Source organism: Varanus komodoensis, unplaced genomic scaffold (assembly GCF_004798865.1).
Source record: "Varanus komodoensis strain SLA01 unplaced genomic scaffold, ASM479886v1 scaffold56, whole genome shotgun sequence".
NCBI classification, from domain to species: Eukaryota; Metazoa; Chordata; class Lepidosauria; order Squamata; family Varanidae; genus Varanus; species Varanus komodoensis.
Genome location: NW_025336169.1, coordinates 2,507,618 through 2,530,320, shown reverse-complemented (window position 1 = coordinate 2,530,320; position 22,703 = coordinate 2,507,618). Strand labels below are relative to the sequence as shown.

Here is a 22,703-nt window from a genome sequence, read left to right as displayed (position 1 = left end):
GGAGATGCTACCAGCCACTGTTCTCAGCCTCCCCCACGCCCCCCGAAGAGGCAGCTGGCAGGTTCATGCAAGGGATGCAGCTCGGGGCCACTGAACAGTGCCCTGGCCTCCTGGACAGTGTCGTGGGCTGTTGGGTGGCTCCCTGCATTGCCCCCCAAAAGGCTTGCCTCACAAGAAGCCAGGCAGTGGTGTAGTGGCCCCAGGACTCACACGGATGGGGCACCCATCCTTTTTAGCAGCAGGGATGGTGACAGAATCCCCTTAGATTCCCCTGTTCCCGCTGAGATTAGCTGCTGGGCAGATGATGCTTTTTCCAGCAACCCCGTAGTGCTCTCTGCTGTAATACTGAGCATTCTGGAGGCCTCTTGGGCTCAGGTGAGCTGTGCAGGTGCAGTTGCTTGCCATAGGCCAGTCCTGGAGGAGACCAGGCTGCTAGAACGGGTTGGGTGCATTGGAGCCATTCAGCTGCTGGCCTGTTTGGGCCCTCCTTGAGGGCATGGCTAGGGGGGCTATCGGGGTGGGCTCCTGTTCTTCAGAACGGACTACTACACCCCTGCACCGGGGAGTGCAATGAGACGAGCCCCTGCTACGCATACGGAAGGCCCCCAGGTCAATCCTCGACCTGTCCAGGTGGGGCTAGGAAAGAATCTTGCCTGAAAGCCCGAGGGCTGCTGCCTGCCCATGCTGGGAGTACTGGGCTAGAGGGACTAATGGCCTGGCACCAGGGAAGGCCATGTCCTGTGCTTGTATGCTAGCCCTGCTCCCAGGATTGGGAAGGCCCTAGTAAAGTGCCATCAGGGTAGCCCTTCTTGGCTGAGTGTCTCCCATTCTGCATTGTTGAGTCCTGGCCGGTCTACCTCACAAGGGTGGCGGCGGCAACAGCAGTGTTGTGCTGCATGCCGGGCAGCAGAGGGGCCCTGACATACTATCACTCCAGGGCATTGTGGGAAATAAAAATGACCACTCCCAGCTCTGGTGCTGCCTCTTGTTGACTGGACAGCCAGGAGAAGCCTGTTTTAAAAGCCAGTGTCGGGAAGTGGTTGGTGCGGGCCTAGGACACTGTAGTTGCGCGTTCTAGTCCTCACTGGGTCACAAAGCTGAGAGGGTAGCTTTGGGTCAGTCCCTGACTCTCCACCTAGCCTACCTCACAGGGTTGTTATGAGGAGAAAATGGAGCAGTGGGGAATATGTAACTGCTTCAGGTTCCTTGTGGGAGGAAACAAGTTGGATGATGATGATGATTTGTCATCTGCCAAACATGTTTGCTGTTCTCAAGCAACTGGCAATGGAAAGGGAGGAAACTCCTGCCTGGGGGCTTCTGTGACCCAGTATGTGGGATGGATAGTGTCATTATGGAGTTTAGTCACTAGGGGGCACTGGAATGACTTTTTCGGAATGCAGTCCAGCATCCCCTAGGCTGGCCTTGTTGGAGGGAGAGGCCCAAGACCTGATCTAGCTTCCTGACTTGGTATCCCTCTAAGTCAGCAGTGGGGAACCTCAGGCCAGATGGCCAATCCCTGCCCGCCTGGCATCCCAAGCTGGGCATCCAGGTTTCCTCAGGTGGCCATGCCCCTTCTCTAGCCTCACCCCCTGCCCCAGCCCCCAGTAATGTGGGTTTCCCCGGCTTTTGTGCCCTGGACTGCCACGTCCCTTGCTGACAGTGTGGCCCCTCTTTCCTGCTGGGCCGTCAGCTCTTCAAGCTAGGAAAATGCTGGCATTCATTCCCTGCCCGCTGTGCCTCAGCCCTCGGCGTGGCCCCCATGTACCCCTCCGTGACTGGATCCAGGCCAAGCCGCTGGGAGTGCGGCGGTGCTGCTTGGCAGGTGCGCGCTTCTTGGTGAGCGAATTCAAAACCTCTCCAGTCTTGTTGTCTTTGATTCTGTCTTGTCCGTCCCCGGGGCATCTCAGTTACGCGGCCTCATTAAGAATCTTCCGGCAGAGACCGCTAAGGACTCGTGCGCGCGTGTGCGTGTGTGTTGAGCCAGCTCCCGACGCAGAAGCCGAAAGGTTCGGTAGCAGGGTTGGCAGGGCTGAAGCGCTGGACGGGCGCACCGTGGCTCGGATGTCAACAGGCTGTGCGGGCCAGCGTACAGTGGCGCAGGCGAGAACGGATCGCGAGCACCCTTCCGCCTCGGACACAGGAAGCAATCTCTTCAGGGAAAGTCTTTTGTCTCTTTATTTAATTTCTCTGCCACCCAACAGCCAAAGCTTTCTAGGCAGGTTTGTCCCATCAGAACCTGGCCAGTCCCCTGGGGCGATGCTGGAACACCTGATTTGCATGCAGCTTTGACGCCGGGCTTTTCCTCGTCCGGGCTTCACTAAGAAAGACTCCTGGCCAGAGCCCTGGAGAGCTGCTGCTGGCCCGCGTGGACAGCCCTGGCCCAGGAGGAGCAAGGGAGGGTCTCTCTCAGACCCTGCACGCCACGTTGTAGTGGAAAGCGGGGCCATCGTTGCTTTTTTAATTTAAAAAAGGAATACTCTGGGCATGTGCCATTGCGCATCTCAGTGCTCACGGCTCTCTGGCAGGGCACTGACTTTGCAGTGTCGGTCTCTGATGTCTCCAAAGAAGGCAGGAAAAGCAGCTGCCTGAAACCCCGGAAAGCTGCAGCTGCCAGCCAGTGCCAACAGAACTGGGCCAGAGGGAGCAAGAGCAAATATGGCAAATCCTGTGATCTTATGAAATGCGTTCCTGCCTTTCTAAGAAAAATGAAAACTCCTGATCAGCCCAGTAGCCCTTCATTCTGATCACTGGTCCTGTTCGACATGGTGCTGTGTGGATACAGCAGGATGGGTGTCATAGGGTTGGTGCAATCCACAGATGCTTTGGATAGCAACTCCCATTATCCTGGTCTTTTGGCTGTGCTGACTGAGGCTTATGGAAGTGAAACATTGGGAGGGCGTTGGGTTTCCTAGCCTGGGGCACAGAGTGGCTGCCCAGATTTGGCTGCAGCAGTCCTGGGTTCGAATTGATTGTTCCTCTGTGAGCATCCACTGAAGTGCTTATTTATGTTGTGGCCCATCTGCTTTAGCCTACCTCGCAGGGTTGGTGGGAAGGTGAAGGTCAGAAAGAATTCCGAGATGCCTGAAAGGTTCCAATGCTGTTGAAATGCAATTTCGGCAGATAAAATGACCATCCTTACTTCAGTCTCACCCAGTCTGGTTCCTTCCTGGTGTCTTGGACTACAACTGGCCATGCTGGCTGAGGATAATGGGGATTGTAATCCCAGACATCTCGAGGGCACCAGGTCAGGATTAGGGCTGCCTTTTTTGTTCTTATGAAACCAGTGCCCCAGCTGAATGGTTCATGACTGAGAGCCAGTAGCTGGTTTCCCTTTTAACTTTCCTTTTAGGAAATGCTCACTGAGCTTTTGACTGAATAACAGCCATCCTTTGTAAGACACACTCAGTGAATATAAATTGTAATGCTAGGTACATAAAATATAAATTAACAAATAAATGTCTGGGAATGAAACCAGAATAATAGTGAAAGATAAAACAAATATTAGCTTGGGGACATGTATACAACGGCTCAGTAACAAATATGTATTTTTCATTCAGTAAAGTACAGCTGAGTAGACTCTGCATGCTATTTAGTATTTCCAGCCAGCCAAGTTGATTAAATGTAGAACTAACCAGACACCATTTTTCTGTAAAAGTCATAATTAAAGCTGGGATTAGCAGTAGCTTTTAATTGATGGGAGAGCTCACCCACAGCTAACAATTCCCAGATTTTGTCATACCATCCTCGGGTATTCATCAGCCTTTTCTTCTTTCCCTATTTTGCTGCAATTTGGAACTTCGCCAACGTTTTTAAAAGGGCCAGTGGCTGATTAGCAGCATCCCTTCCTGGCCAAGAACACCCAGGGCTAGTCTTGAAATGGGAGAAGTTGACTAACTTTTGGTGCATTTTAGGCATAATATTTAGATGTTTACCTCTGTTTTTTTTTATTGTCTTCCTGTTGTGAGTGGCTTCAAATGGATTAGAGCTAGATGGCAAGTTCTTTGGGACAGTCAAACCAGAAGAAAAGTACTGGATTGTTTAAGGGTGCGATCCTAAATCCTCCATGGGGATGGCCTGTGCTTAGCATCATGCCTCAAAAGACATGGTGCCGCAATTCTCTCTTTCCATCCTGAACGGATTATTTTGTAGTATGAGAAAAGGCAGAGGAACAAGTTGGTAAATAAAAGAGCATTACAAACGGAAGATGTCATTGTCTGGTCCCCTGTAAAATTCTGTGAATGAGACAGAATGAAAGCTTTGTCCCCCTGGAAGCTCTCCAGGACTTAAGACAGAGAATGCTTTGGAGGCTAAAATCCTGTTTGTTCCATGCAGAGTTAATATTTTGTCTTTGGGAGGCTGTTTCAGATAAGGGGATAATTATTACCATCTTACTAGGAAAGTAGATCAACCTTCAGTCTGATCTGGCAAGACACTGTGTTCTTACCCTTCTTAACATTTAACTTCTTTAGTATTGCCTAGACAATGAAAATGTGCTTTTATCTCCTTGGGCCTCCATGAATGGCATTTTTTTTGGGAAAAATGCTTTCTCCAGTCTGAGGCTGCTGACTGGGAGTATCTGGTGCTATCTAGGCTGTGCTCAACAAGCTGGATGGTTTGCTCACTTCAGAAAATATTTGTCTATTTATGTTTACATTTACATCCCACCCTTTTTAACTGTTACAAGGAGCTAAAGTTGGTTTACATCCTCAGTGCCTCTCCGTTCCATCCTCACAACAACCCTGGGAGGTAGACCAGGCTGAGAGTCAGTGACCGGCCCAAAGTCACCACTAAGACTCATGTCCATGTGGGGCCTAGAACTTGGATTGTTTGAGTCTTAGCCCAGCCGTTGGGCCACTGGACACATGGCCTTTCTTTTGGGGGCTTGCTTTGACAACTTAGCCCGAATTGGGAAGCTCCTGAATCTGATGAGCCCCTTTGCCCTTTTAGAAAGTAAGCGGTGTTTGCATTTTTGCAGTGCGTAATCATTGGACCTGTGCTACCTTGCAGGGTTGGTGTTAGGTACTGGCAAGATTTGGCCATCAGGCCCACAAGACCAACCCCCCAGAAATGTGCACATGCCAATTGACATTTGCTTCGAAGTCTCTTTCTGCATGTGTCTCTAAAGGACACTGTCTCCTAAAGAAAACCTAGATACAAAATGTTACAAGTGGACTAAAGAGGTGCAGGTGAAGCCGACGTGAGCAAAGCCAGCTCACCCAAAGGATGTGTCACAGCACAGCTCCCTGGGGGCCCTGCCTCTTTATTTCAGTCTCTCCCAAAGACCTGGGGCTCCAAGTGAAACATCCAGGGCTCCAGCCCCCACGAGCGGCCCGCTCGGGCCTTCAGGCCTCACCTGTGCAGCCAGCGCCCATGTCACCTGTTCCGTTTTTCTGCACCTAGCCCATCAATATTCGCCCAGCGCAGGAGAGCCACGCACCCAGCAAGCTGACGGTAGTCCAATAAACGTACTTCTCTTTTATGCTGTCACAAGCCTCGTTGCCGTTGCGGTTGAGGGAGGAGGAAAGAAAAGCAGAGCTTGGCCTCTCATTCTTAGTTCTGAAAGGGGCTCTTTCTCACAGGGAAAGATGGAATGAGCCCCCGCGGCTGATGTATGGGGCCAGGCTGGTCTCCCCCTTGCCGTGACGTTTTGTCTCAGAGACAAGGGGGCAAGTCTCCTTCTGGCTCTTGGTTCTTCATCCGATGGAGGAGTCCAGAGTCTACAGGCCCTGCATGGGAGAGTCCTAAGCCAAAACCTTTGCACGCCCCCCCCCCCCCCCCGGCTTGCTGGACTGAATTTGGAACGGGACGCGGCCGATCCAGCCCGCGCAAGCGCCCTGCGTGCTTCTCCGGCCCCGCAGCGGTCTGGCGCGTCCCGGGCTCCGGCACCCGCCCCGAGTGCTGCATCGCTTCCCAAGCCAAGATTGCGGGGGCTGCTGGCACGCGGCGCTCGGGGGGGGGGGGGGGAACCCGGGGCACCGGAGGGGGCTGCCAAGGACTGCCCCCCCCCCCGCGCCTCCCGGGCGCGAAGGGATCGGCTGGCCCCCGAGGCTCGCCCACTGGGCTGCAAGACGCGCCCGGGGCCAGCCAGGCGCCCGCGAACGGGCGGGACGGGCCGGGCCGGGACCGGGGCGCAGGCGGCTGCTGCTGCTGCTTCTCCAGCGAGCGTCCGCACTGGCCTGTGGGAGGCGCCGCTCCCCGAGAAGCTGCGCTCTTGAAGTCCAGCGGCTTGCCAGGCAAGCGGCAGGTGGGGGGAAGGGTACTGCTAGGGTTGGCCTGTGGGGCACAGGTACAGGGGTCCCTGACAACCCCCTGACCAGCAGAGCGGGGATGGCTGCTGCTGCTCTTCCTTCCACCCCAGGGCTGCCAAAGGAAAGCGCTCAACCATCACTCCTTTGACATCAAAGTGTTGTTATTTGCTCACTTTGATTAGCAACAATTAGACCCCATTGGGGGGTCTGCCTTTGGAGGGGTGCGGGGAGCCAGCAAGAAGACCACCCCCTTCACTGCCCAGGAGTTCTCAGTGGCTATGCCATTCCCAAGGGAACCTCTGGTTGGTTCAGATGGCTGCTACTCACACTGAGCAACACAAATAGGCCATGTCAGGACTGATTCAAATTGTCAATATTTACAGCCCATCATATGGACTAGAAACTTCTGTTTTCCTTTTCTTTTTAAATGAAGCTGAGTTTCTTCAATCCTGCAGCCCATGCTGCTTCCTGCACTTATCCCCAAGAGCTTCTCATACAGCACCCAGGAATTCTCACATCCAAGCCTGTATACATATATTTATATCTCACTGTTTGCCTTCTTCCAAGGAGCCCAGAGCAGCTTACAAGGTCCTCTTCCTCCTCTCCATGCTATTTTCACAACAGCCCTGCAAGGTAGGTTAGGCTGAGAGTCAGGGCCTGGCCCAGGGTCATCCAGTCAGCTCTGTGGCCTGCTGGGGAACCGAGCCCGCATCTCCCGAGCCTCAGCCCAGTGCTGTAGCCACTGCACCCCCTTGGCTCGTACTCTCTGCCACCTTCGGTTGGAAGAGCTGCAGCCGAGCAGAATCGGTGGAGCAGAAGCGCCTCTCCCGGTGGCGGCTCAGCCTGCGCTGCATGGGAGGGGCTGGGTGCCGGCTGCCGGCTGCCGGCTGCCCGCCCGTCCGCAGCGCCCGCCTCCTGGGGCCGCCGTCCTTCCAGCAGCAGAAGCGCTGCCTCAGCAGAAGCGAATGTGCTCGCAGGCCTAATTCAATTCTGCCCTGCTTCTGCCAGCCTGCTCCGAAGGTGGTTGATGAATGGCTGTAATTACAGTAATTAATCGGGCTGGACAAACCGGCACAAAGAGCTTTTTGTGGGAAGGCGGCTTGCCGGTCCATGTGGGAGACCGAAGCAACGGAGCGGCGAAATGGGGGGGGGGGCAGCGTGGGGCTGATGCTCGGGAGATCTGGGCTCTAGTCCCCTCTCGGCTGTGACACTCGCTGGGTGGCTTTGGGTCAAGCCCGCCTCGCAGGGTTGCTGTGAGGAGACAGTGGAGAAGAGGAGGAGGAAGGTTCAAACAAGCCAGCTTCGGTTTTGAGCAAGGCGGGTGGGGAGAGGGATAGTCAATAAATAGGGCCAGAGAGGGAAAGGGAGTCGTGCCGTGTCCAGTCGGCCTTGTGCCAGTCCCCAGGTGAGACAGGGCGCTTGGTCCCTGGATGTTGCCCCTGAGCCCTCTCAGCTGTCCTGTCCCACCATTTCCATGCTTGCCAGTGGCTCCTCTGGCCACCTGAACCCAGCATTGTGGTTCCCTGGTATGTGGCTACCACAGAGTCCCCTGGGAAGAGTGGCAGCTGCAGGAGCTGCTCTAGCCATCCAGTGTGAGATTGAATTTTAGGCATGGTGGCTGATGGGATACATGACAACAGCAGGAAGACTGAGTGGGAAGAGTCTACAGTGGTGTAGAAACCACTGTAATATTTCCACATCCAAACAAAAATAGGCAAACCTTGGAAGCCATGCAGGGTTGCTTGTCAGGATATGCGAACCCAGGCTATGGCTTGACGGTAGAGCATAAGGGGAGTGAATGCTGGATCCATATGCCCCCCCCCCATTCACCTCTCTTCCTTGGGTGCAGCTCCTCAAAGGAGATCAGAGACTTTCTCGTTTTAAAGTAACCAAGTGTTCATGTTGAGATAGATGCGGGGAGCTCCCTGCTTATTTCTACCCATGGTTTGCTAACAAGCCAGGATGACGAACCATGGTTTGATCCTGGCTTGTTTGAACAAACCATGGTTTAACAACAGAACAGTTTCCTGAGAAGAGCTGTAATGAGAGACTTCAGTTACTGTAGAACAAGGGTGGGAACAGGTTTGTGCTGTGGGTGACATCAAGAAGCATGGCCAGTCCAGATCACGGGCACTTTGCTGGACACCAGCTTTGCTGCACACCGACCTTTCTTGACTGAAGCTGCGGCTACAATGCTCCAGGTGCCTCCTTGGTTGGAATTTACTTTCCTCCTGCATGAGGGGAGGCACAGGATATGTGGATCCCCAGCTTCCTTCTCATGGGGCTTAGCAAGCTCAGGGTACTGGACAGTCTGACAGGCCCTTTTCAAGGAGACTCTATTCCACCCCTCCCTGATTTTTCATACCCCCAGTCCAACAGTCACCCTGCTCAGTTTCCTCTTTATGGACCCCCCCCCCCCCAATTCTTTGTTCTTATGCAAATCTTGGCATCCCTCCAAGCCACAGTAGTGCATGCGAGGCGCCCTCTTGGCTGCATGTCTAACTAACCGTACCTGTGTCGATATGCCAGAAATAGAGGGACTGGATCTACTGGGGATAAAATTCGGAACTTTTTATATGCAAAGGAGGTGCTCCATCCAAAGCTGCAATCTGTCCCCACAGATTGGAATGCTTCAGAAGCCAAGCTAGTCTCCTCCCCATCCCAGTTTTTGTTAGAGGGGTTACCAAAGCAAGCACCTATTTTTTTTTTTCCCCTCACCATCTTTCCTTCCAAGGAACTCAAGGCAGCTTACATCGTTCTCCTCCTCTTCTCGCTCTTAAACACACAAGACAACCCTGTGAGGTAGGCTGGGCTGAGAGTCTGTGACTGGCTCAAAAGCGCCCAGCTGGCTCCATGGCTGAACGGGGACTCGAACTCCTCTCTCCTAGCCACTTCCCCATGCTGGCTCTCACTGAGATTTGAGTTGCCCATATTTCTGTCACCCAGAAAGCACATTCTCAACTTCTGTTTTATTTATTTATTTATTTAAAACCCTTCTACCCCGTCCATCACTGATGTCTCAGGTTGGTTTTCAATCCTGTCCTTCATCTACACCATGACATGACTGATGTCTGAATTTTGTGCAATAAGCAGGCTTCAAAATATCTCAAACCAGTCCTGGGTCCCGTAGAAATGTGCCATTCAACCCTTTATTGGTCGGTGCCTTTAACTCTCATGCTGATGTGCAGCGGCGTCGCTGGAAGAGTAAAAACCACAAACACCAAAGAGAATAAAAACCCACTAACCCTGATTCCAGCACTGGGTTTGTTTGGAAGCCTTTTTCGTTACAAGAGAGGCTAGAAACAAAATGGCGATCAGGTTTTAATTGGAATTAAGGAAGGGCCACTAGGCACCAGATGAAGTTGCCCCCTGCTTCCCGTACTGGCACAAAGAGGTCAGTGGCTGCCTCTTCACTGGGTTTAGGTCACAGGCAGGATTATAAGGGCAAAGTTTCAGACTGGATCAGATTTGCCCAGGGGGATGCGCCAAGCCAGATCCTGCAAAAGGTTTGGCTCAGGGCCTACACCACTTTTAGAGCGGAATGACATTCCAAAGGAGCTCTTGGAGGTCAGAATCTGGCATATTTTAGCTCAATACACTCCCTGCAGCCATGAAGACCACAGAAAGGCATTTCAAAAGCTGGGAAGCCACCAAAGGAAGCAGTGGTTGGGGAAAGAGGGAGGGGCCAGGCAGGGGGTGTGGCTTTCTGGGAACCAGGAAGGCCAGGCTGGGATTCCAGGAGGACTGGATGTGGCCCGTTTGGGCAAGGTTCTGCACCCCTGGTTTAGATAGTTGGAGAAAACGTATTTCTTCTGTCAGGCCTTTAGAATATCTGCCATCAATTTGCATGAGGTTTGGTTCGGTTTGGTTCGGTTTTGTGATGGCATCCACAATCCTGCTGTTCTTTCATAGGACTCAAGGCAGCATAGCTAGTTCTATATCCCGCCTTCATTTAAAATCCTGTCCAGAATTCTAGGCAGCCGGCCAGCTGGCCAAGTCTTTTTGCAGAAGACTCCGTTTCGCTTGCTGGTTGAACCTCTTTCAGATGAGGGCCAAATTGCATTTCAAAGAAACCTGTGAGAGCTGTATTCCCAGGGTGGGCTGAGAGGAAGGCCAACGGGATGGGGCAAAGTTGATGCGATTGGGCCGGGTGGGAGCAAAACTCACAGCATATTGAAGCTTAAAGCTCTTCCAGCAATCACAATACCTTGGTTACTTCCCCTGCCTTTTTAGAATGGGGAGAAACTGAACCAAGGCCAGGAAACCACCAAACTATTGTCGGTTGGGGGGAAAGGCAGCAGAACACTCAGAGATCCTGGCAGGCTGCCCTGGGGGCTGGGTGGGCCAGTCTTGGCTTCCAAGCCTGCGATCGGCAACAGAATGCTCGGCCTAGAAATTCTGTCCACCCCCTCGGTAAGGTTTGTGACAGGAATGCCTTTGACGGCGCCGAACGTTCCAGATGGCTACCTGAATGACTAGGGATTAGCAGAGCCATGCGATTGCACAGCAGAGGGTGGCTCGGCAGTGTTTTTATGCAAACGTCTCTTGACAAACGGATGTGCTTGGCAGACTCGCTACAGGTAGCGAGAGCTCGCGGCAGACTCTGCATCAGCAAAGCCAAGAACGAATGGCTCCCTCTCTGTCCCAGGTTGTATCAACAACTGAGGGAAGCCAGCCCTCAAGACGGAGGCTGACCCAGAAGCATGTGCCAGTGCCGGTGATTCATCCTCACAACGACCCTGCAAGGTGGGATAAGGCAAGAGCATGGAGCTGCTTGAAGACACCCACTGACCTGGATGGCTGAGAAACGGGCGTGTAGAGGAGTGAATGGCTGAAGGATGGAGAGGTGCTTCAGGTTGTTGTCTTCTGGGAATCGCCTCTGAGCAAATGGGCGCAGGATTGGGTGGCAAGCCTGAGTTCCTGAGAATGGCCATGTGTCCACCTTACACAGGATGGCTCTCTACTTGAAGGCCAGGCAGAGAAAGGTTCTTGATTTGAAAAGCTCCCAGTTTGGTGCTAAAGTACCTGAAGAAGCAAGAGCTCAGGGGCCCTGAAGCTGCTCAGCAGTCACCTGTGCCCAGATAGCAAACAATCTTGCAGGAAGTTACCCAGCCAGGCTTGCTCCAGTGAGATGAAGAAGGTTTCTACTTAAATGAGAGCAATTACATCTAAACTGGCCTGTAGCATCTCCAGGACTGTGTGCAAAATTATGCAAATCGGAGGCCTTTCCGCTCACTTTTTTTGGCCATGCCAAAGCGGCCATCTGCAGTTGTGCTGCTAGTTATTATGAAAAGCAAAGCAAACCCATCACCGTATGCATGTTAAACCAGAAAAAGCACCCCACTGTGACGGCCTGGGCAGGCAGGGATTTAGAGCTCTTTTTCCAGCAAAACACACATCTGATTGCATCTTAAATAATAGTTCTGTTCTCCGTGTGTTCTCAGCTGGCAATTACTTCCCAGCAAGTACCTCAGACTGGGATGTGAGGTTTTGCTGCAATGCACCCATAGAAGGGAGAAAGCATTACTGAATACGCTGCGCCTTCCTCCTGAGTAAACATGCATGCATGAGGCTCACATGGATTTCATCGTTCCGAATCAGGTCCGGAGTGGCAGGTGGACCTGCGAAATCAGACCTATGGGAAAGAGCTGGCAAAGGAGGTCTTTCTTTCAGTGTTGCATTAGGAAGACTCCGGATTCGTTACTAATGCTGATGGGTGAAAAATTCAGGGCTGACAAAAGGAAATACGTCTTCATGCAAACCTTAATTAACTTCTGGGACTCGCTGTCACTACGATGACCTGAAAGGAAAGGGTGTGACAAATGCGCGGGAGACAGGGCTATCGGATGGCCGCAAGCCAGCCCTCCCTCTCACACTGAACTTGGGCGGCCTGTGCCAACCATTTTGTAGCTGCATTGAGACCACGGAGACAAAACAGAGCGATGCACATGTGCAGGGGAACCCAAAGGTTTGCAAAGGGCCATGCAGAAGGTTTAAAACTATAAGCTTAGAGGGAAAGTCCCCATGCAGCGAAAAGCAATGTGAAAAAGGATGTTTGCAAATGCATGAATGCACATGGAGGAAAGCGGGGGGGGGGGGGAGTGTCTTGCTTCCTGGCCAGTTCCCCGAACCCTGCATGCCGCACGGAGGCCCGCACAGCAGGGGTGAGCACTGCATGAGCCACGTGCGCCTCTCCTCATTTTCTGAAAAAAGTTGGGAGGGTGTGATAAAGGTCTGGGCAGAACCTCATGCACCATGGGCTACAAGGAGGGGGGTGTGGGGGGCGGCGATAGGGTGTGTGTACCCTGCTGTTGGGGGTTGTTCCAGCGAATAGTCCCTACCCACACAGTCAAATCACATTTTGCTGCAGACCCTGCTTGTGATCGCTAAGTGGAGCTTCCACATACTGGAGCACTCTATCTCCTGATAGCAGATGCTGGGGATGAGTAACAGGAGAGAACTGCAGCCCCTGTGCTCTGCTTCTGAGTGCTGCAGAGCCTCTCTGCCTGTTCTTGGGAGCAGAGGAGCAGAGCCTTAGTCAAGCTCAGAGCAGACCCGCTGGGGTGAAGTTTAACTTATGCCCTGCTATTTCTGCCAGAAGTTGGACCTGGCTTGGTTCCTGCAGCAATCCAAGACCTAAACCCATCCCTCTGGGCCTCCTAGAGATCCCAGGAGGGATGTGGCCCCCAAGGGAGCTAGGCCCTTGGGGTGAAAGGAGTTCCCCACCCCTGCCCCATGTTCTGAAGTGCCCCCAGTATGCCCAACTGGGAGCCCTGCAGAACTTTGTGGGGGAGGCTTCTCTCCAGCAGGAAAGACTCAAGCACATGTCCTGGAACGGCACAGGCCGAAGCCCGTGGAGGCGACGTGGAAGGGCTGTTTGCACCCCTTGCCGCCTGCTCGGGGGGAACGCAACACGAGTCCATGGCGCATCTTAGGAGCAGCTTCCGGCTCGGCAGTGCCGCGAGGTGAAGGAACCAGTGGGATGCCTGCCAAGCCGGCCTCGGCCTCGCTGAAAACAAACACCACGGAAACCGCTGGCGCACAGCCGTTTAGCTTTATGAGTCTCCGGGGAGGGATGCCCAGTTAACGTAACACTTCAAACATAATTATTGATTGTGTGCGCAGCCTGCTGCTTTGGATGCACCATCAGCTAAAGGAGAGATGCAAAGGCAACCGAGGAAGAAAGTGTGTGTGTGTGTGTGTGTGTGTGTGTGTGTGGGGGGGTTGTTTGGTGGCGCGTGCCCTGAACCAGGGCTGTGGGCAAAAAGTCGATGTAGATCCACCCGTCGATATCTGAATGCTTTGCTAGAAATCAGCCAGGCTTTCTGACTCCCCATTTTTTGCAGCAGCAGCAAAATGACTCTCCCAACTTAACTGTTAATATTATTTATTGATTTTATATCTTCAGCCAGGACGTCTCCAATTATATTGTTTTATATGGGTAATTGTGTATTTATTTATTTATTGTGGTGAGCTGCCCCGAGGCTTCGGCGAATGGGGCGGCATAGAAGTTTGCTAAATAAATGAATAAACAAACTTGCCAGGAATTATGATGTTACACTGAAGAAAGCTGACAAACATTATGGGGGAAAGGGTGAGACCCGTTCCATTCTGGCACCCCCAAGCAATTCCTAGGCTCAGAACTCCTGCCTCCCGACTGCCTTTTGCACCAAGTTCAGTCTGCTTGGACCGCTTCCATACGTTTGGAAAAACACACACGGACAAAGCTCACAAACCTTGGAGTGCAGCTTCTTAGGCTATTCTGGTCATGAGTCTCCTGAGGCAAGAATCAAGAGCCTTTCCCCTTTTCTCCTTTGGGTTTCTGGGGTCCCCACCGGCCAGGCACCTGTGCCTCGTGAGCTCTCTCTGCACTCCAGACTTACCAGCCATTTTCCTCCTGGATCATATGCCTAAAGAAGGAAAACAAACCCCCTTGTGACCAGGCACGATCGGACGCTTGCACGCCACCCCTTTTATGGCCACCCCTTTGGATCCGTGTGGGCAAGAAAACGCTCGCTCGGCTTTCTGACCCTCCAGTTCGCCGTCCCCTCGCAGCTCTTACGGGGCTGGATGCGTCGTGCTGCGTCAGGCTCGGCCGCCACTCCCTGAATCCCAGCCGCCCAGCCAATTTGGACCGGACTGCGCTTAGTCACACGGTTCCGCGTCCCGGCTGCTCAGCCCGGGCTCCCGACCCAGCCATTGTTCTCGCTCCGCTCCGCCTCGAAGCGCCAGGAAGCCCCTGGGCGAGCCGGCACCTTCCTGCGCACACTTCCACAGCCCCGGTAGAGGGAGCAGCCCCTGCCCTCTGCTCCGATGTTCCCGGCTTGTGCCCCCCCCCCCGCCCGCTCGCTCCGTCGCTTTCCGTTTTGCGCCTCTCACCCCCGAGCAGGTTCCATCTGAGGTCGCAGCTAAAGTTGTGGCGGGGGAAGGTTTTCTCTCTCTTCCCCTCCTGCGCAAAGAGCCGCAGATTGGGGGGGGGGGGGGGGGGGCCCCGTGTGCGGCGGGGGGGGACGGGGGGCCCCCGGGGGGGGGGCGGGGGGGGGGGGGGGGGGGCAGGGAGCCTTGCTGAAGTGGCCTCCTGGGCAGCGCTTCCCCCCGTCCCCACAAGAGCCCCAAATCCACATCGTACGAAGATGAGGACAGCTGTGTCGGATCAGGCCAGGGTCCATCCAGTCCCATTCACACAGTGGTCAACCCAATGCCCAGGGAAACCCACAAGGAGTGCAACAGCCGCCTCCTGCCCATGCAACTGGGGCACATCGCTTACTGCATCTGATACTGGAGCCATGAGGACTAGCAGCCACGGATGGCCTTCTTCCCCATGGGTTTGTCCAGTATCCCTCCAAAAGGGTGACCATCACAACCAAAGGGGATCGGGCAGTTTCGTGAGGGAGGAGGCTGTCAGTGGTGCTTCCTCCTTCCCCAGAGGGGGCCTGCCTGCACACACCAGCTGCTGAGGAGCTTGGGCAGGGGGGATCTTGCACCCAGCCTGCCTGGGGCATCCTGTGGGCGTGATGTGTGTGTGGAGTGCTGAACTGGATGGACCTTTGTTCTGACCCAGCGTGGCTCTTCTTGTGTTCTTAAGAAAAGCACCGTGTGCAGTTTTGTCCACAGAATGGCTCCATCTTGCAAAGGTCAGAGCCCTACTTCTCCTAAGAACACCCCTGCTGACCATTAAAAACCCATGTAAGGAATTTTATTTTGTTTGTTTATTCGGGTACAGTCCTTTGGCTGCTGGGTGCTGTCTCAGTGGCCATCGGAGAGGTCGGAGCTGTGATTCTGGTCTCAGAGAGTCTGCCCACTGCCTTTACAGCCAGCATGGTTCTTTCTGTCCCAACTGCAGCTTCAAGGTTGGAAAACCAACCTTGGGACTGGCACTGGGTGGGCTTCCCAGGGGCACGGAGGAGCAGACGAGGTGGGCTGTGAGGTATCCCAGTAGTATGTCTGCCTGTCCTCCTTGTGAGCAGGTGTATGTTATTTGGACCACTGAAATTGCCCATCAAAGTCTTTTGCAGACTGGGAGAAACCAAGGAGCCAAGCTGCGTCTCCAGGCTTCCTCTGCACTTGTTGGATGCCTCCTGGGCAGCCACACCGAATTGCCTTGTAACTGTATCTTTGACATTGCCCGGTCACAAATGCTTTGTCTATAGGTTACAAATGCTTGACAACATAAAATGCAATACAGAGGACTTAAAAATAAGATATGGTGCAAAACATCACAGGATTTGTAGGAGCAGCCATAACATCTCAAAAGGAAGCTTAGGACCCAATATTAGTCCTACACAGAGTAGACCCATTACAGTGAATGAAGCTTAGGATAGCCATGTCTCAATGGGTCTGCTGAGACATGGCTAGAAAATAGTAGTTTTCTTAGGGGGGAAGCATGTTTTAAAGAAGCTGTGTTTTTAGCTAGGACCCCCTTTAATCCATAAAAATAGGTCCTTTCTTCTAATCATGGGATTGTAGTTGGAAGGGATTTTGGAGACCACATGATCGACCCGGCTGCAGCTGCCTGTCCCTGGGCCAGAGCGAGCGCCCGTGTTGTGCGGCGGCAGCTGACCGGTCCCCTCTGTCTGTGTTCTCTCCCAGGGACGATGCGCCCGGTGCGAAGGAACTTTTACGACCCCTCCTCGGCTCCCGGCAAGGGGATCGTGTGGGAGTGGGAGAACGACAACAACTCCTGGACACCGTACGACATGGACATCTGCATCACCATTCAGAACGCCTACGAGAAGCAGCACCCCTGGCTGGACCTGTCTTCGCTGGGGTTTTGCTACCTGATCTACTTCAACAGCATGTCTCAGGTGAACCGGCAGACGCAGCGGAAGCGCCGCCTCCGGAGGCGCATGGACTTGGCCTACCCGCTCACCATGGGCTCCATCCCCAAGTCCCAGTCCTGGCCCGTGGGCACCAATTCCGGGCACCCCTGCTCGTGCCAACAATGCCTGCTGGTCAACAGCACCCGGGCGGCCTCCAATGCCATCCTGGCCTCCCAGCGCAGGAAGGTGTATTCGGGCAACGGCAACGGCACGCAGGCCGTCCGTCAGAGCAATACGTTGAGCGGGATGGCCCTGTGGTCTCTGGGGACTGCGCAGGCTGGGGGGACAGCCAAGATCGAGCAGGTCCGCTCGGCCAACGGGATGCAAGGGGCCGCTTTCTCACGAAGTCAGAGTGCTCCCAGCAACCCCCAGCTCCCCGGTCAAAACAACCTGAACCGGCCAGGGACGCAGCGCGTGGCCGTCCTGAGCACCAGGGCTACTATCCCCCCAGGGTAAGTCTAACAACAGCATCCTTCCGAACAGGCAAGCGCTTTCTCAACCTGTTATTCCAGAATTGTGATATACTGAATTGTTAGGGGTGAGAATCAGAAGAAAAGGCATTTGGAGTGCAGAATCTTTATTGAATGTCCTCCAGTGTCTGTCTGACCCTGTTTGTGGCCCTGTCACTAGCTGCTTTCTGAAAAGAAACCTTCTTGCTGGTTTCCTGAGCCCAGCCAATCAGGGACCAGGAGCCCAGCCATTCAGGGACCAGGAGCCCGGCCAATCAGGGACGTTGAATAGCTAAGCCCTGCCATGTGATCGATGGCACACAGTCCATCTGTCCATCCTGTTTGGTGAAGGAGTGATGTCACTGGGGGCAAACAGAGCTTCACTTTGCCCCATGCCCAAACAAAGGGGGAGACAGCACATGTGGGGTTGTCAGGGTGATGCTTCCCACTCCACTAGCAGATTATGGAAAGGCTGGTGCCGTCCAGCGAAACAGATGGCCCCGATCCAACTAAGAAGCTTAGTGGTCGGAAATAGACTATTGAATCAAGAGTAGTAACTCTCATCCATTGAGGGATACCCAAATGTGTGTTTGGACTTCAGAGTCAATGCACTGCATGCCCTTTTCAGATTTAAACTGCATGTGCTGATCTAGTATTCATTCATTCATTCCATTATTCATTTAAAATATCTGCAGAATATCTTTCATCCACAAAGGTTTCAGGGCAAAGCACACGACCTTTTTACCCGTACTCCCTACCATTCAAACTTGAAAAGAAAAGAAAAGAAAGCATCAACAAGTCTTCAAACAGCAAATGATGTGCAAACGCACAGCTTCATATTGCTCTTTCTAAAAAGTTCCAAATGCTGTCATTCTAAAATGTTCCAATGCCTAGGCAAATGCAACTAAAGAGAAGACAAAGTCAGCACAAACTTTATGCAACATCCAACTCCCTGTGGATGTTAGGCTGAAAGAAAGTCACTGGTCCAAAGTCAGGCAGGATTTGAACCCTCACCCCCTGGATCCTACTGGAGCCTTCCAGCCAAGTCCGTCAGGTGCTACTCCCCACAGCTGTCCCTCTGGGCACCTGGGGCGAGAGACAGTCCTTCTGCTCTTGGACACCTGTACTCGAGATGCCACACGAGCCCAGCTTCAGCGCATCCTGGGTCCCGCATATTTTGAGTCCTAGATATTAAAGCTCCATCTGCTCCGATCCCGTAATACCACATGCATCCACCCCTGTAGGTGCCACTGCTTGTGAGGGCATGCACCCTTTTCTTGGAAACTGTTTGTCTCTTGGTACCGTCACTCCCCTAAAAACTTTAGATTCCCTGAGAGACAACCCATCCCATAGCTATCTTGAAAAGACACGCACCGTAATGATACAAGGAAAAGGACAAAGGGCCCGGTGACATGTGCCGTGAGTTGAAGGGGGACGTGGGGTGAGGATGTGCGACCTGGCTGCTTTCATCTGGTCCCTGCCTGAGACATCCTGCTAACCCAGAACTAGACGCAGCGTTGGCTTTATTCTGACAATGGCCTTTTTTCGCCCCCCAAAGGACCCCCGCCTACAAGCTGCACCTCAGTAGGCCGAACCCAGCCAGGTTGTGTGCCTTTGTCTGAACACAGGACTAGCCCCGTGTGGTTTGGCTCTGAGCTCTGGAACAGCAGCTAAGCAAACAAAACCTGCCCGTTACTGGTTCCGCTCATGGGAAACGATGCGAAGTTGCGCTGTTTTTTTTTTTATTCCGGCAGGCTTGCTGTGTGTTGGAGGTTAGCTTACTGCTGCAGCCTGTGATTGCAGGTCAGCTTTTGATGGTGTGGGATTTTACACCTCTTTAATTTGCTTGGTGGTTAGGATAAATTTGCCTGATGTTACTTTTGCTGCTATTGGCATGTGGGAAGGGGGATTTGGGGCCAGAAGGCAGCCTGCCTGCCTGGAGCGGTGCTGCCGGATGTGGTCAGCAGATTGTAGAATCATATTGCTGGAAGGAGCCGGAAGACTGTCATGGCCAGCCCCCTGCTCACTGCAGCAGCTCAAGTTCAAGCGCCCCTCTCTCATAATAATTATGCATAATAATTGTGCGTTATCATAATTTGGCAGCTTGGGCCAAATTCAGTGACTAAGCTCCTGATGGGGAGCGCCGTGCCACACCCATGTCTGGGCTAAATAGTCTATGCTCAGGAGATCAGGGTTCTAGTCCTCATGGAGTTCACGTGGTGGCTCTCAGCCCAACCCACCTCACAGGGTTGTTGTGAGAGCAGAACGGCAAGGAGAAGCAGCTTGTAAGTTGCACTGGGTTCCTTGCTGGAGGAAGAAAGGGCGATATCAGTACAGTGCAAGGCCGCCGCCGCTGATAATCCACTCACTGGCAGTCTGCTGTGAGTTCGCTTTGGTGCGCAGTCCCATGTTGTCCGCCGTTGTCGCATGCAGGCTCCAGACTCAGAGGCTTGTCCGCATCCAGTGCAGAGCAGAAGGGGTTCCCCCACCCCACCCCACCCCACCCCACGCCTCGCACTCCTTTTCGTCTTGCTGGCTCTCTTGATGCAGCACTGGCAAGAGGGGGGGGAGGAGCCCAGGGTGCCGTGCGGATGCAGCGTGTTCTCGGCCCCAGCTGCCTCCCCACTCTGTCCCCCCAACACACCCCCTCAACCCTCTCCAAGGACGTTGTCCACCCTCAGAGATGGAGCTGGCCCGGTTCTTCCCATGCTGGCGGCAAGGGGCGCAGGCCGGAGCTCCCCAGTTGGAGGACCATGACGCAGGGGCTCCCGATATCCTATGGCCTTCCAGACAATGAGGGAGGCCCTCGGATTGCGTCTTTAAGGTATTTGTATGCAAAGCCCTATAATTTGGGACCGGAATGCATCCCCCATACCAACCTCTGTAAAATGTCTGGGACAGACCCTCCTCTCCATACCATGGGACTTGGATTTCTGTTTGGGGTGAAGCCAAGATGGGCGTTCTCGGCTGCGGCACCCATCCTGTGCAACGATCTCCCTCTGCGTGCTGCCCAGCAAAAGGTCCCGGGAACTTGGTGATCCAGAACTTTAAAAAAAAAAAAAATTGTCTTTGCCTGTGCCCCAGAAAGGAGCTCTCTTCTGTTCTCTCCATCTTCCTTTCTTGCTGAATTTTGACTGGATTATTTTGTGGTAAACCTCTCTGGGATTTGTGCAAATAAGAGAGGATATAGAAATATTTCACACAGAGAGATGGGTAGATTAATACATAATAAAATTCTGTCAGCTTTTGGGACTCGGCTTCTAAGGTCAGGAGCCAGGGTTCCTGTTTTATGCAATAAAACTCCCTTACTTTGCCATCAAATGTCAACAACAACAACAACGATTTGTGACTGAGCTTTTCAGGTCAGTGTGCCTGCCTGGCAGAGGAATGCTGCCTTCTGCGGTCACCCTTCCTTCCCCATCTCTTCCTTTGAACCTCTTGCCCGCTGGCACAGGCGGAATAGCAGCTCCCCTCTCCCGAGGGCTTAGTGAAGGAGCCGGCAGGGCGCTTGGCCCCCCTGCCAATGCGAAGGACTCCGAAGAGACCGGCAGGGTGGGCAGCCGCAAGGTCTTTGTGCCGTCAGTCCCCAAGGAGGCTCGAGCAGGGCCAGCAGCCCGGAGAGCAAGTCTTGTGTTGCCACGGCAACCAGGTAGCAGGACCAAGGATGCTTCAAGGATGATTCGGGTCTCTGGGGCACCCAGGCGCTCCCCTCTCTGCTGCGCTCTCCCTTCACTCTCAGCCGCTCTTTCTTTTTTCAGTGTCATTTTCATTTTGCATTCTGTTTTCACCAATACAAAGAATGAAAAATCAAGTAGGGAATGGATCACAAAAGGGAAGGGGAGGGGAGGGGAGGGGAGGGGAGGGGAGGGGAGGAGAGGGAGAGAGAATTGTAAAATTTATTCATGCACAATAATCATTTACATCACCTAGGAAGTAAGGAAGGCAGGCAGGGGACCATCCATCTTTGCTTATTTCAACAATGTTCATTGTTATTCTTTGCTATAAGCAGCCCATCGGAGGCGGTGTTCAAGGATGCCCATTAGAGCCAGAACCTTGAATCTTTTAAGGCTCCCTTCCACAGGCACTTGCTCATTTATTTTCTGTATTTATTATATCGCACCTTTTTCCTTTCAAGGAACTCAAGGTGGCCTCCTCTTACACAAGCTTCCTCTCCCTCTCCATTTTATCCTAACAACAACCCAGTGAGGTAGGCTGTGCTGAGAGTCCGTGAGTGGCACAGCATCACCCAGTGGGCCCCACGGCTGGGTTGGGACTGGAACCCGGCAATCCCAGATTTTCAGGCCAGGACACTAATCACTGCACCACACTTGGGGAAACAAAGTCACAGGGCCTTTGATGACCTTTGTGACCCCCTTTTGGCTGCTCCCTCCCCTTCCGCCTCTGCCCACCCTGGAATCTTTTCCGCCTGAGTGTTCTGCCCATCTCTTCCCTGTCCGTAAATTCCCTTTTTTACAAGGTGGGGGTGTCCTTAGGAGACAAGGTCCTTTAAACACACATGCACACACACACACACACAGTTCAGAGCCCATGTAAAGTAGCTTAAGTACATGTGTGTTCTTTCCCCCCGTGGTCTGAGTCCCAGATCTTTTCTGCATCTCACACCACCCTGCACTGCATATACCCAGAGAAGCATCTGTGGGAGATTGAGAACTGCAGGAGATGCAGCAAAAGCAGTGAGACCTTCAGTCCATAGAACGATAGGTGGTGAATCTTCTTCCTTCCAAGGCTGAAGGGTAAAGGGACAGTCCCAGGGCTGCTTAGGGCAAGCTGGGAGCTGTTCGGCTTCCCCCCTTCTAAACACACACGGGATTGTGCCTTAAATTTCTTGGCAAGCGTCCAGGGCCTTCATATCCTCTTTTCCCGCCCAGCCCATCTGCTAATCTGTCAATTGTGCTGGAAGCCTCTGTGTGAAAGACAGAAAGACTTGGTCCTTGATTATGGGGTGACTTAAAAGTGTGGGGAGATAGAAGCAAAATATACCTGAGCAACACCCTTTCATTGAGGTTGCAGTGGTGGCGGTGGGGAGCTTTGTCCCACAAGATAGGTGTCCAAAACCCCCCAAAAAGTATATTTGTCAGTCATGTTGACATTTCCTCTGAAGCTCATCTCGTCGACTTCGGTGGAAATAACTTTCAGACATCCTTTGGGCTGCAGCCTCCTTTGAATTTCCAGTTTCTGGTTCGGTTTTTATTTGCATGGGGATCGTTTGCAGGGGTCCAGTACTGAAAGGGGAGGGAGTGTTTTGGTTTCTTGGGCTCCCACTGCCTGGCTTCTTCTGAGTTTGTAATGCCAGAGAAAAATGGCAAAGGATCCATGTTTGTTGGTGTAGGATGCTTATCTGAGTCATCCTGCTGCAGAATGTGCTTCATTTAATTATTATATTTTTAACTTGACCTTCCTCCAAGAAGCGTAGGCCAGCAAAAGGCTCCCTTCTCTGTTCTGGATGCACAACAACTGATGAGATCTGGAACTCTTCGCTGGTGGAGTGAAATGAATCTCAGAGTCTGAGATCCGTTATAAGTGCTTATCACGGTGTTATTTAAGTGCAATCGGTTTATAGAAATGTTGTGCACGAAGTGACGTCTTTGTATGCCTACGTGTTGATTTGAACTGGATTCTAGTCCGACACCGGGATCACTGCACCACACGGCCTCTCCTTTCACACG

The 22,703-nt window shown here is 53.0% G+C and overlaps 1 protein-coding gene across 1 annotated transcript in view; it reads left to right on the top strand.

Moving 5' to 3' along the window:
- The window catches only part of DTX1 (deltex E3 ubiquitin ligase 1), a 48,324-nt gene that overhangs the window by 4,093 nt on the left and 21,528 nt on the right, over positions 1 to 22,703 (top strand). Inside the window, exon 2 of the mRNA XM_044448951.1 lies at positions 16,338 to 17,019. Coding sequence (XP_044304886.1) covers positions 16,338 to 17,019 — 682 coding nt within the window. The remainder of the gene's footprint in view (positions 1 to 16,337; positions 17,020 to 22,703) is intronic.